The sequence below is a fragment of the Vigna unguiculata genome, chromosome 1, assembly GCF_037176805.1.
Source record: "Vigna unguiculata cultivar grain cowpea cultivar isolate G323 ecotype 2 chromosome 1, ASM3717680v1, whole genome shotgun sequence".
Taxonomy (NCBI): domain Eukaryota; kingdom Viridiplantae; phylum Streptophyta; class Magnoliopsida; order Fabales; family Fabaceae; genus Vigna; species Vigna unguiculata.
Genome location: NC_140792.1, coordinates 21,899,287 through 21,912,250, shown reverse-complemented (window position 1 = coordinate 21,912,250; position 12,964 = coordinate 21,899,287). Strand labels below are relative to the sequence as shown.

General features: G+C 36.1%; 1 protein-coding gene across 1 annotated transcript; it reads left to right on the top strand.

Annotated features, from left to right (window-relative positions):
* The first annotated feature begins 4,104 nt into the window (after positions 1-4,104).
* LOC114181879 (large ribosomal subunit protein eL19y-like) lies at positions 4,105-6,233 on the top strand. The gene is made up of 5 exons (XM_028068551.2): positions 4,105-4,316; positions 4,605-4,727; positions 5,475-5,788; positions 5,905-5,969; positions 6,052-6,233. Exons 1-5 carry the CDS (start codon positions 4,205-4,207, stop codon positions 6,074-6,076), a joined length of 639 nt encoding a protein of 212 aa, XP_027924352.1. The 5' UTR covers positions 4,105-4,204; the 3' UTR covers positions 6,077-6,233.
* The last annotated feature ends 6,731 nt before the right edge of the window (positions 6,234-12,964 follow it).

Here is a 12,964-nt window from a genome sequence, read left to right as displayed (position 1 = left end):
TTTAGTATAACTTTTATATATTTTTTTATGATATGTGTTATCTACTAGGTGGAGGTTGTTAGGTAGAGGCAGTGGAAGGCGCTTGTCACTTGGCGACGTGAGGAGATCGTCAGGCGATCTGGAACCAGACAACGCTAGGCGACGCTTGTGATGCACTAGGCGATTTCGGTTGCAGACCCGGATCGCGTGGAGGATTCTACATAGCTTTGGATGGATGTACTGATGTGATGCTTTGTTGGGGGCCTAGTTACGAGTGCATCTTGTATTGGGGTAACATGTGGCCACTCGAGGTTGTTGCCTGGTGGTTTTGGAAGTCCATTGGAGTGTGCAAGATCGTGGCTCGTATGGATGGGTTCCAGAAGATTGTCATCCTCGGTGTTAGCCGACAAGTTTGATAGTCTTGGGACAAATACGGACTGTAGTTCATATTGGGGAACTCCACTTGGTGTTGCAGATTCTGGCTATGACAAATTTATTCCAGTGTGTGGACTATAGGTGGTGGCTTGTAGTCGGAGGGGCGAGTAGACACTCGTGGCAACAAGGATCAATCAATGTAATAATCAAAGGGTGTAAAATCGAGAGGCGTCTAGAGGGAGATTTGAAAGTTTGGGTATGAGATTGGAGTGTATTAGAACTGTTAGGGGTTTTAATTTGTTATTATAATGTATCTAGCGATGTATATTTTATTTTTGAGCTCACTCTATCTGTGTGTGTTTAGCGATGATCATGTACCTCGTTACATGGGAGCAAATGTTTATGTAGGTGAGCATGTGGATACTTAGAGCCAGAGTGGGGCCAGGATGAGAGTTTTTACATAGAAATGCTTTTATGGATTTTATAGATTATTTTTGTAATCAATATTATGAACCGTTTTATATTTGTAATAGGTGAACGCCTTTATGACTTTTTTTTTTGTATTTGGCGCGTTTGAAATGAAGTTTTAATTTTTTTCTCATACTTTTGGGAAAAGGATTTCAATAATAAATGTAGTTATTAATATTTTTATTATTTTAAATTTTAAATAAGTAATTTTCGTCTAGGATGTTACAAAAAAAGTCAATGAAAAATGTAGAGTAGTTGATTGATGATCATAATCACCCACTTCATCCACCAAAAACAATTCCATTTATTAGCTTCTCAACAAAAAATAACTGATTGTCAAGCATATGATCTTGAAATGGCAGAACATGCAGGGATTCAACAAAATGCATCATTGATTTGATGAGTAAATATGTGGGAGGTAGAGAGAATTTGGGCTATACAAGGGAAGATGCAAAGAATTATTTGAATTCAAAGAGTTGGAGAGATATGATTGTGATGAAGTTGGAAACTTGTTATAATATTTCCAATGACAACTAATAGATAATCCTTCATTTTTTACTCATGCCTACCAAATGGATTTGGAAGAACAAATGAGAAACATATTTTGGGCTGATGCAAGAATGTAATTTGACTATCAATGTTTTGAAGATGTCATTTCGTTTGATACAACATATTGTACAAATGGAGATCATAGGTCTCTTGCAATTTTCTTGGGATTTAATCATTATAGATGAGGGGTGATATTTGGGGCAGCCTTATTGTATGATGAGACCATTGAGTCCTTCAAATGGTTATTTTAAACATTTTTGTAGGCACATAATAAAAAAAAAAAAAATCCACAAACTGTTTTTATTCACTACAAGAAAAATGTGAATTACCTACAGATAATTACATGTGGATATGGATCGATACGTAAGTTAGTTGTTACATATGGATTTTACATACGGATATGAAAAATCGTTTTACATACGGATTTTTCCATATATAATGCTAAATAAATTTTGTCTCAATTTTTCGTATGTAATTTTGGCGCGTGAGAGCAGGAAATTTTGCGAAGGATATTATCCGTATGTAATGATATAAATATTGGTAGATAATTTTTAAAAACTTTTACCTACTGATCATACATACGGATGTGGAAATAATTACTTAATAAAAATTAAAATCCAAAATATGCTTATACCATATCTCGCGCTCACTACTCTCCCTCCCTCCAAAATTGGAGCTGGTTCACTCACAGAGAAGGAAATCTCTTGCACTCACTAATCTCCCTTACTCATTTTCGCTCACCACTCTTCATCTTTCTTCTTCGTTCAATCTTCTCTATTCCTTAATCTTCTTCATTCACTACTCTCGCTCTCACCATTCTCTCTCACACTCACTACCTCGCTTTCACTAAAAAAGAAGAAGCTTGTTCTTCCAAGTTCCAACGCTCACTCAATCTCCTTTCTTTTGGAGTTCGTTCTTCTTCTTTCAACGGGTAAGTATAATCTTCATTAAATCCCTAAATTCCTAAAACCCTGAATCCCTCTCTTCTTTCTTACAATTGGCATAGAACGCTCTACTGTGGGCTTCGAGATTGAGATTGAGGCGAGTTGTTGCATTTTGGGAAGATTGACAGTGCTCTAAAGGTTTGTTTCATAATTTCAGTGTTTCTTTTTTATTTGTCTATGTTAGTTGCAAAGAAAACCGTTAATTTGTTCAAAACCCTCGATAAGAATGACGGGAGGAGGCTGAAATGGTTTAGGAATAAAAAATCTGGGACAAGAAAATGGGTTAGAATTTAGTGGAAGCGTGGGGTGAGAGACATACGAGAAAAATTTATGGTGACCTAGAAACACTTTACACAAAAAAAAATGAGACTGAAGTTTGAAAGTTGGAAGGTAATGGTTTTTTCTCTGCATCTCGTGTTCGAGAGAAAAGGAATCAGGCTGAACAAGAGAATCAAGTGCAGCATTATCAAGTGGAACAAGATCATGAAGAAGCCCCTACTTCACCTCGTCCTTATCGTGATTATTAGTAGACTTTGTTTTTGTATTATATATTATCACTGCATGTTTTTGTATTCAGATATTTGTATTTTATTGCCTTTTGATCTTTGACTTTGTTTGTTAAAATCTAGGTACGAATATTGTATTTAACGATTTTGTTTGAACTCATGTTTTTTGAGTTATTGAGTTATGAAACTTGATATGTTTGTATGATCAACTTTTGTTGCATGTATTGTGTAAACAAGAATGAAAAATAAGTAATTCCATGAACAACTCTATATAATCTATGCTTTGTACATTCCACTTTGTAGAATGCAGGATATTCAATTTGGAGGAAATCTAATACTTTATTTAGAATCTAATTTCAATTTTTTATCTCATATTCACACATTGTATCTTATCTGTCTGAACTTCACTTTCTCCATCTGAAGTGGATATAATTCTTTTCAAAGGCATCTTTGTTTTCTAACTTTTTTTAGCTTTAAGGTGTTTGTTCTTGCTTCACTTTCCAAGGCTTCAACTCTGTATAATCTCTGCTTTGTACATTCCACTTTGCAGAATGCAGGATATTCAATTTGGAGGAAATCAGATACATTATTCATAATAGAATTTCAATTTCCCATCTTATATTGGCTATGACACTTTGTATCTTATCTCTTTGAACTTCACTTTCTCCATCTAAAGTGGATATATTTCTTTTCTCGTGTGATTAAATTTATCCTATGCAAACATTCCTGCTTGTATCAATTGGTTGGATTAGTTACAAATTTTTGCTTTCTGTTACATTGTTTCATCACTTTATTTACACCTCAAGCTTAATCATTACCATTTGTGGTGGTGTTTGTGGTAGTGGACGTTTTATTTGCTTGTCTGGATATCCTTACAACAAATGAATCATTTTAGCTAAATCACTTCCTTTGTCACTGAGGTTAACTTACAAAGAATCTGGGATCTTCCAATTTTTACTTTTATAATAGTAAAGACTACATAATAAAACATTACCGTTTAAGAGATATCATTAAAGTTGGAAAATACTTTTTATTTACTAACTTAAGTGGAACGATATCGTTTTGGCAACTCAGTAGACGCAAAATATATATTTTTCCGGTAGAAAAACCGAACCCAGGAAAGTGTGGTGGAAAAAGAGATTTCAAATTATGGTTTGACTAAATATTGACGGAGGGGTAAAATGGAAATATCAAAATTTAGGTTGTGCAGAGAGAAAAAGCGAGGGTGCAGGAAGAACCAGCCCAAAGTGAAAGTCGGCGTGAAAGCTAGTCATGGGATACAAACCCAACCTAGTATAATATTCAAACCCTAGAGATTTAAGGTCCTTTCTCTTCTCCGTCCGTCCGTGATAAGGTTGGCATCACCAACATTCTGCAGCAAAGATGGTTTCGCTGAAACTGCAGAAGCGCCTCGCTGCAAGCGTTCTCAAGTGCGGCAGAGGAAAGGTTTGGCTTGACCCCAATGAAGTCAACGAAATCTCCATGGCTAATTCTCGTACTCACTCACTCTCTTCCGTTTTTTTGTCATTATTAATTTCATTTCAATAATCTCGTTTTAGGTTTTATAGGATCTGAACCTTTTCGGTGATTTTGTGCGTTTGCATGAACATATGCGGATGCTAACACGAGATATTTTACGCGTAGATTGCAATTCCTTTGTCGCTAATGTTACTGTCGAATGTCGTTGGTTTTTGCTAATGATTGCATCGGTCTTGCGGGATCCAAATGCCTTATTCGTGGTTCTGTGTATTTGTTTTTAATACTTGAGAGTTTTTATTTTCAGGCCAAAACATAAGGAAGCTGGTTAAGGATGGGTTTATTATCAGGAAGCCCACCAAGATTCACTCTCGCTCACGTGCCCGTCGAATGAAGGAAGCCAAGAGAAAAGGACGTCATTCTGGATATGGTATTGGTCACAGCCCTAATTGCCCAAATGTGAAAACCATCATGATTTGGGTATCTAAAAATTGTTTGATCATTTTTTTTTCTCAATTGGTTAAATCTTTGTAGTTTATTTAGATTCATATGATGAAGTAGCCACTCGTGGAAATGGTTTAGAGTTTTTTTAAATAGCTTATGTCCATGAACTTTTTCAGAAATAAGCTCTACACAATAGATGCTGAAAATAATCTTGCAACTTACTTGAAAATAGTTCAACCTACATATAAAACCAGTATATATATGATTAGGTGCCTGATTGCCTGCATGCTATTTACTTATTCAATAAAGCTTTATCTCAGCTATTTATGTAAGCGGACCTTAATGTGTAATGTAATCTTAACTTTAATTCTTAATGTCCCAAACTTTGTTGATATTTATGAAATATCATGGACTTGCTGTGTTATCATGAAATGTTTTACTGGGTTCTTTCCCATTTTGACAAATAATGTTAAGTGGTGATGCCATGGCAGAGCAGTGTGGTGGGTTAATTTTTGCTGACTGCCATGTGTCATATGTTTAGGGAGTCCTGCAATGGTGCACCATAAGCCACAATTACATGTTTACATTCCATGATTTTGGCACTCTTGATAATTGGACTTATCAGTTTAATTGTCTTGCAAAATACCAAGTTTATGTATGAAACATATATGGGTGAGACAGCAAGGAAATAGGGGATTACTTAATACTTATATTATTTGCTGAATAATACTAGGTAAGCGTAAGGGTACGAGGGAGGCTAGGCTTCCAACTAAAATCCTTTGGATGAGGAGAATGCGTGTGCTCAGACGCTTGCTTCGCAAGTACAGGGAGTCGAAGAAGATTGACAAGCATATGTACCATGACATGTACATGAAGGTTAAGGGTAATGTTTTCAAGAACAAGAGGGTTTTGATGGAGAGCATACACAAGTCGAAAGCTGAGAAGGCAAGAGAGAAGACATTGTCTGATCAGTTTGAGGCGAAACGTGCCAAGAACAAGGCCAGCAGAGAAAGGAAAATTGCCCGGAGGGAGGAGCGATTGGCCCAAGTGAGTTTCATACTTAATTGAGTAGATATTAAATGAAAATGTAGTGATTGGTGCGCTTGGGATTTAATGCATTCAAAATAATTTTTGCTGAAATTGGAATTATAAAATTTGACTAGGGTCCTGGGGAGAAGTCATCAGCTGCACCCAGTGCTCCTGCTGCTACAGCGTCACAGCCCGCCCAGTGAGTAGTTTAATTTATGCTTGTCCTATGTTTATACCCTTTGGGTTTTATGTGTTGTCTAATTGAACATCTTTCACTGCAGAGCACAAAAGAAATCCAAGAAGTGAGCCACGTATTCTGATATTGGCTCGTAGAATTTTTGGGGCTGCCATTCTCAGTTATTGTTTTAAAGTAGTTTTGACAAGTATTGTTGAATTTTTGTGTTGCTTAGACCTTCTTTTGGTCTTATTTAAGTATATGAAATTATAACATTATGCTTTTGCACGAATGTGTTTTGGTTTTAAGTTCTCGAATTTTGTTTTATTTGCCGCGTATATAATTCAACTACAATACAGAGTTAGGTTACATGTAAATTAGCTCCGTCTTGTCCGTGTTAAGCGACCGAAAGTACTAGAGAATTAGTTGTTTTATTAAGTAACTTATTTTAAATTTATATATTTTGTTAAACTAGTAAGGCATTTCTATCGCCTCCTGATCTGTTTAGTCTTATTTGGCATTGATGTATGTATTATCTTAATTATCTTTGTACGAACAAGATATAGGTAGACTTTGCAATATTCAAGGTCTTTAAGTATACAAGAAATTATTTATATTAAACAGAGTTTATAAGTATATATTTTATGTCATATTTATAGGTGCTCTTGCAGAAATTCGGTAGTTATTTTATACTTTTGGCAAATTTCATGTATGAATTGGGCGATTTCCTATGAAGTATTTTGTTTAAAGTATTTAAAGATATTTTGGTGAAAAAGTTGTTAATCTGTAATGTTTTAAATTGCATTTTATAAACTGACAAAGCAAAAATATTAATTTGGTTCTAAAAAGAGAAAACACAAGATTTCAGTTCTTGCCATTCATAAAGGTGTGATGATGAGGCTGACTCGAACTTACGTGTGATTTTAAGAAAAACTTGAAATCAAAGCATCATTTTAAAGTTGAAATAAGAAAGGAATTTTCAATTTACCTATACACGTTTTGTCAATGTAAAATATCTTCGGTATTTACTTCTTTCTCATATTTTTTAGACATTTAAATATTTTTAATATATATATATATATATATATATATATATATATATATATATATATATATTCAAATTTATATTCAAATTTATAGTATATCTTAGGTGGTGGAAACATTTAAATATCAAAGCCACACATTTTAGTCGGGTCGTCTTAATTAGGGTTTGATTATTGTGATTTAAATGATATTTATGCATAAAATTGATTGTTCATACACTGATGGCTTCTTCTTATCTTTATTGAAGCTTGCATGAAGAATGGAGACTTCATGGATGGTGTTGGATGTGCAAGAATGAAGAAAAGAAGCTTAAGGTGTTTGGTTTGGTGTAGGTGAAAGGATTCTCAAGAGAAGTGAGGACAACTCCTAAGGAAGAAGACTAGAGTAAACTAGAGAAGAGTTTACTCTAAGGTGAGCTCAAAAGAGATTTGTGCACAAATTTGGGCAACATTCACTACTCAATTTCAAGCTGAAAAATACATGTCCAAAGCCTTCTATTTATAGGCTAAAATGAGACTAAGGAGTCTCCAAAAAGTAGAGGGAAAAAGGAGTCTAGAAAGTTGAATTTTGAAGCCAAAAAGGAGCATGTGGGAGGTGTGACTTGCCACATAAGCAAGTCACATTTGTCTTGCCATGGGAAGCTAACTCTCATCCTTGGAGAGCAAATTTGAGAAGCTTCTAGGCTTCTCTAGAGTAGATGCACTACTCTCGACCCATTTGGCCCAATTCTTCTTCTTAGTCCAAAATTACTTCTAAAGCCTAATTTCCTCTAAGGTCCAATACATGGCCAAAGAAAACCCTATTCTACTGGGCCCAAAATACAAAGGTCAAAATAAAATCCTAATCTAGTATTTACAAGCAAAGAGTCCTAGGCTAGGTCTTCACATCTTCCTTGCCCATGTGAAGTTCATCTTGGGCCTTGCATGCGCATTTAAGACCCATTCTTCTTGTATTCTTTTAGCCATGGCTCTTGTTGTAGGTCCATTGACTTGAGGCATCTCATCATCCCCTCCCTCTTGAGAAGGATTTGTCCTCAAATATGTAGTCTCTGCCTCATCATCAGTGCCACCTGCAAAAGGTATCAAGTCAGCAACATTAAAGGTGGTATGCACATCATAGCCCTGAGGCAGCTCTAGCCTATACACATTATCATTGACTCTTTTCAGCACTTTAAAGGGACCATCACCTCGAGGGCTAAGTTTAGACTTCCTTTGCTTAGGAATTTTCTAAGGTGTAGCCACACCTAATCCCCTTCTTCAAAAATTATTTCACTCTTCCCCTTATTGTAGTACTTAGCATACCTCTCTGTTTGTTGCTGGATTTGTCTTTTAATCCTCTCATGCATTTTCTTAACAAAATCATATTTTGCCACCCTTTCTTTATGAATAAAATCAAAAGATGTAGGAAGTGGTAGCAAGTCCATGGGAGTGAGAGGATTAAAGCCATGAACAACTTCAAATGGAGAGATTTTAGTAGTCCTATGAACTACTCTATTGTAGGCAAACTCAATATGGGAAAGGCATTCATCCCAAGATTTGTGGTTTCCTTTCAAAATTGCCCTTAGCATAGTAGATAGAGACCTATTAACAACTCCAGTTTGCCCATTAGTTTGTGGGTGACATGAAGTAGAGAAATTAAGCTTAGTTTCAAGTCTTGACCAAAGAGTTTTCCAAAAACGGCTAAGAAACTTAGTGTCTATATCAAAAACTATGGTGCGGGATATACCATGAAGATTGACCACATCTCTAAAGAAAAGCCTAGCAATGTTGCTAGCATCATCCATTTTGAGGTAGGGTATAAAATGTGTCATTTTGCTAAAACGATCTACCACCACAAAAATAGAATCAACACCCCATTGTGTTCTTGGGAGTTCTAAGACAAAATCCATGCTTATATCTTCCTAAGGGGCTAAAGCAACAGGTAAGGGGGTGTATAATCCATGGGGCATTGTCTTAGACTTGGATTGCAAACATGAAATACATCTATTACAATGCCTTTGGACATCTTTCCTCATATGTGACCAAAAGAACTTTTCTTTCAAAAGACCTAGGGTTTTTTCTACCCCAAAGTGACCCATCAATCCCCCTTCATGTGTTTCTTGGACAAGGAGTTTTCTTTCTTTTGTAGCTCTTACAGCAACTAGTTTCCACCACAAATCAGAATCACCACCACACTATTGATGGACGTCCTTGGTGTAGGAGAGGAAGGAGATCCATGGAAGACACCAAAAAGAAGATGAAATGCAGCGGAAATGAAGATAAGATCAAGAAGAGCTCTAGGCAATGGAGGTTTTTGGTGAAGATGAAGAGTAAAAGTGAAGCTATGGTATGGAAGGTGGCTAAAGGAGATGAAGGAGAAGGTTAGCCATGTGTGCTCTCAAAATAATAGAAGAGTGGAGTGATCTCAACACAAACATTCTATAGGAAATTTCAAGAGTTCATTACAATATTTGAGTGGCTCTATTTATAGGCACATGGCCGGCCAAATGAAGAGAAAATGCAACAAAGATGTAATGCAAATGTAGCTTGGAGAAGAAGCTTAATTGTAGACCATGTGATGTAGTAGATGAGTTTTGATGATGCCAAGTGGCATATCACACTCTCCTTGCCCAAGTCATACGCACCATGCTTCCATCACATTCTCCTTGCTTAGTTCATGCTTTGCTTGCATCCAAATGGAGAGTCACTCAAGTAATTCTTGACCAAAGGTAGCAAATTGGGCTCGGCCCAATTGATCCCAAAAAGTGTTCTAGCTTTTATTGAAAGCAAAGCCTAAACAATTGCCCAATTTAAATCTAGACTACTTCCTTCATGCATCATCTCATATTTTAGAGATTTTTTTAGCCCATGTGAATAATGTAAAAAGCCCATGATTGACTTGATCATCTTGTGAGAGGCCCATGTGAATCTTTCTCATCATGCTTCTAATGATTGGGCCTTGATGTGGACTTGGGCTTGTTGGGTCACATCATCCCCTCCCCTTGAAGAGGATTTGCCCTCAAATCTTGGTGGTCATCATCCATGGATCCTACAAAAGGAATTAAATGAGATATATTGAAAGTGGAATGAAAACCATATTGATAAGCATGAGTATATCTAAAGTAGAGGACAAATGAAGGTCTTGTTGTATTGTTGAAAGTTACTTGAAGATTAACAAGACCTACTTCACAAAAATAATTTTGTGTACTTTGAGTTGTCTCAAACCTAGTAGGCAACATCAACTCAAAGTCTGATTTTGCAAAATCTTTTGAGGAGTTTAAAACAATGGGAAGGGAAATTGGCTTGAAAAACTCAGCAAAAGTAAAGATTGGTTTCAAGAAATGAGAATGATTGATGAAATAAGAAGAGTTAAAAGATTTGAGCACTCCCTTTAAAATTCCTGATTCAATGAGAATTGTGGGGGTCAGAGGTGCCTTTAGTAGCACTCTTTTATTGAGTAGGATTTCTTCTTCCTCTTCCTCTTTCTTTTGAAGCTCTATTTTTGCTCTCTGTTCTCGCAATGCCTTGTCAGAATCTTTCCTTTCCTCTTCCTCTCTATCTCTTCTTTCCTTTTCCTCTTTCTCTTTTTGCACATGGTCTCTTTGCTTTTTAATTTCTCTTTGCTTTTCAATTTCTCTTTTCTTACTCAAGAGCAAGTCAAGTTTATCTTTAAAATCTCTTTCTTGACGAGAAAACTTCTTTAGATTTTGAATGAATGTATCTCCTATATCAATGAAGTTTTCTTGTCGAGACTGTGCTCTCGAGTGATCCTATATGAAGAGGGAACAAAATGTTTCCACATGCATGCTTTCAGTTCATAAAAGGTATTAATGCATGATGCTCTTCCCTTTTCCACTTGAAATTGCCTTTGATGCCACCACTCACATGCACGTCCTACAAATCTAGAAATAACATGCCTAAGAATATCATACTGACTATATCTATTAAAGAATGGTTGCACCAACTTCTCTATATCCCACATCCAATCTATGAATGATAGTGGACCTATATTCTCCCCAAAGAATGGAATGTCACTATGAAATGTATGATGCAACTCATGACTATCATGCTTATGCAACCTAGGACTATATGTAGAATATGTACTCATGGTGATTGAATGAACTTATGCACTTGGATAAAAGGGTGAAAGAAGAGGACTAGCACAAGTGTAGCTCAAGGTAAGCGAGGTGAGTCTCACGGACTTCTTAAGTACCAAGGCCAATCCTTGCCAAGGTTACACTTGAAAAAGTACTCAAAGTTCACACAAATGTTCAAGTAATAAGTAGATAGAACCACATGAGGCAAAACACACAACAAGCACAAACAAGACTCAAAGAAAAGAAAAGACTAACACTAAAAACGGACCCCTAAATGGCAAAAATTTTAGAGACTTTGGTCTCACAAATTTAAACCACTAAGCGTCTAACTATGCGGCCTAAAAGCAAGGTGAGAAAGCACTTAGAACTTTCAACACACTCACTTACTAAAACGTTGCACTATAATATGAAAAAGGTTCTACTTAGGAGATGGGATTGAACACCTTTGGTTCCCCAAGACACCTAAGTAGGCCATGGATACAAATGAGAATTTGAAAGCATTTTTGGTTCACTAATTTGGTACTCAAAATGAAGCAACCTCAAGCCACTTAATATCTCAAATTTTGATGCTCAAAAGATGCAATTTCACAATCAAGGAAGCTTCAAAATGGTACAAAATAAGGTGTGCCAAAAAGAAGTACAAAGTACAAAGAAATAAAGCCAAAAATAAGAAACAATGCAACTCCAAATGTGCTGTCAAAGTGCTGCCAATTTGCACAAAATCAAGAGCCAAGAGCTTGGCTTTTAGCCTCCTTTTGATTTGAACAAAGACCACCACCAAGTAAGGCACTTGTAAGCACTTCAAGACACCAAAATTAAGGCCAAAACAACCACCAAACCTGCACCAAAAAACAAAACAGCAAGAAAACTCTACCAAGCAATGGAGTTAGCACACACACTCTCAAATGAATAGGTCCAAAACTCTCAATAGGTGAGGAAAAGAATAAGCACACAAGCTAAAATTCTACTTCAATATCCACCACCTAAGATGCTACCATATCATACAAACCATTCTAAACTCCATAGCATCATTAATCAACCAAAACCGAGAGACAAGTAGATGAACCCAAACAAAGGAGAAAGCAAGAAAAGCTAATTAGAAATGCTAAACCAAAAGAGAATTGAAATAAAACATGACTAGAAGGAGGTTCAAGAAGTGACAAACAAAAAATTAAAGGCTGGAAAATAAAAACAAGCACCACAAAAGGAACCTAGAAAGGCACTAGAATAGATGAAAACAACAAAAACAACAAAACAAAAGTGCTCAATCATATGGCTAAAGTACTCATTGCAAAGCAGTAGCAAATGAAGTGATGAATTGACTTCCAAATCAAATCAATAATGGAGCAATATAGAGTACAAACTCAAGCCAAAATTCATGTGAAAACAAGCACTAACAACACATAAACACGCACAAAACAGCAATGGAACGGTGAATTCTCGGAAACTGCAGTGCCAGAAAACGGAAATATGAGCCTCAACTTGCGTGATTTTTCATTTTTTTTGTACTCAACATTTTTGAATGGTTCTTTTTTTGTATTTTTCGTCTAGATGTTAACTAAATGAGGCAAAAATCAGATTGAATTTTGGTGCACTAAGTTACTCACAAAAAATCAAAAACAGAGACTGCGTGCAATGATTTGGTAGAGAACAGAAGAAAACTGGAGCAGATTTGCTCTCTGAAATTGGAGGAGATGTTCTATGGAAAGCATAGCTAAAGAACTTGATTATGAACTGAAATCAAGCATGAATCATAGAAGAACATATTAGACACATAAAAGCACAATCCAATCGGTGAAATGGATGAAAAACAGTGAGGATTCAGGCCTTAAACATCCACACACTTCCTTGAAGGATCATAGTGTTTTGGCTGTGAGATGTGGCTCGGAAACTCAATCAA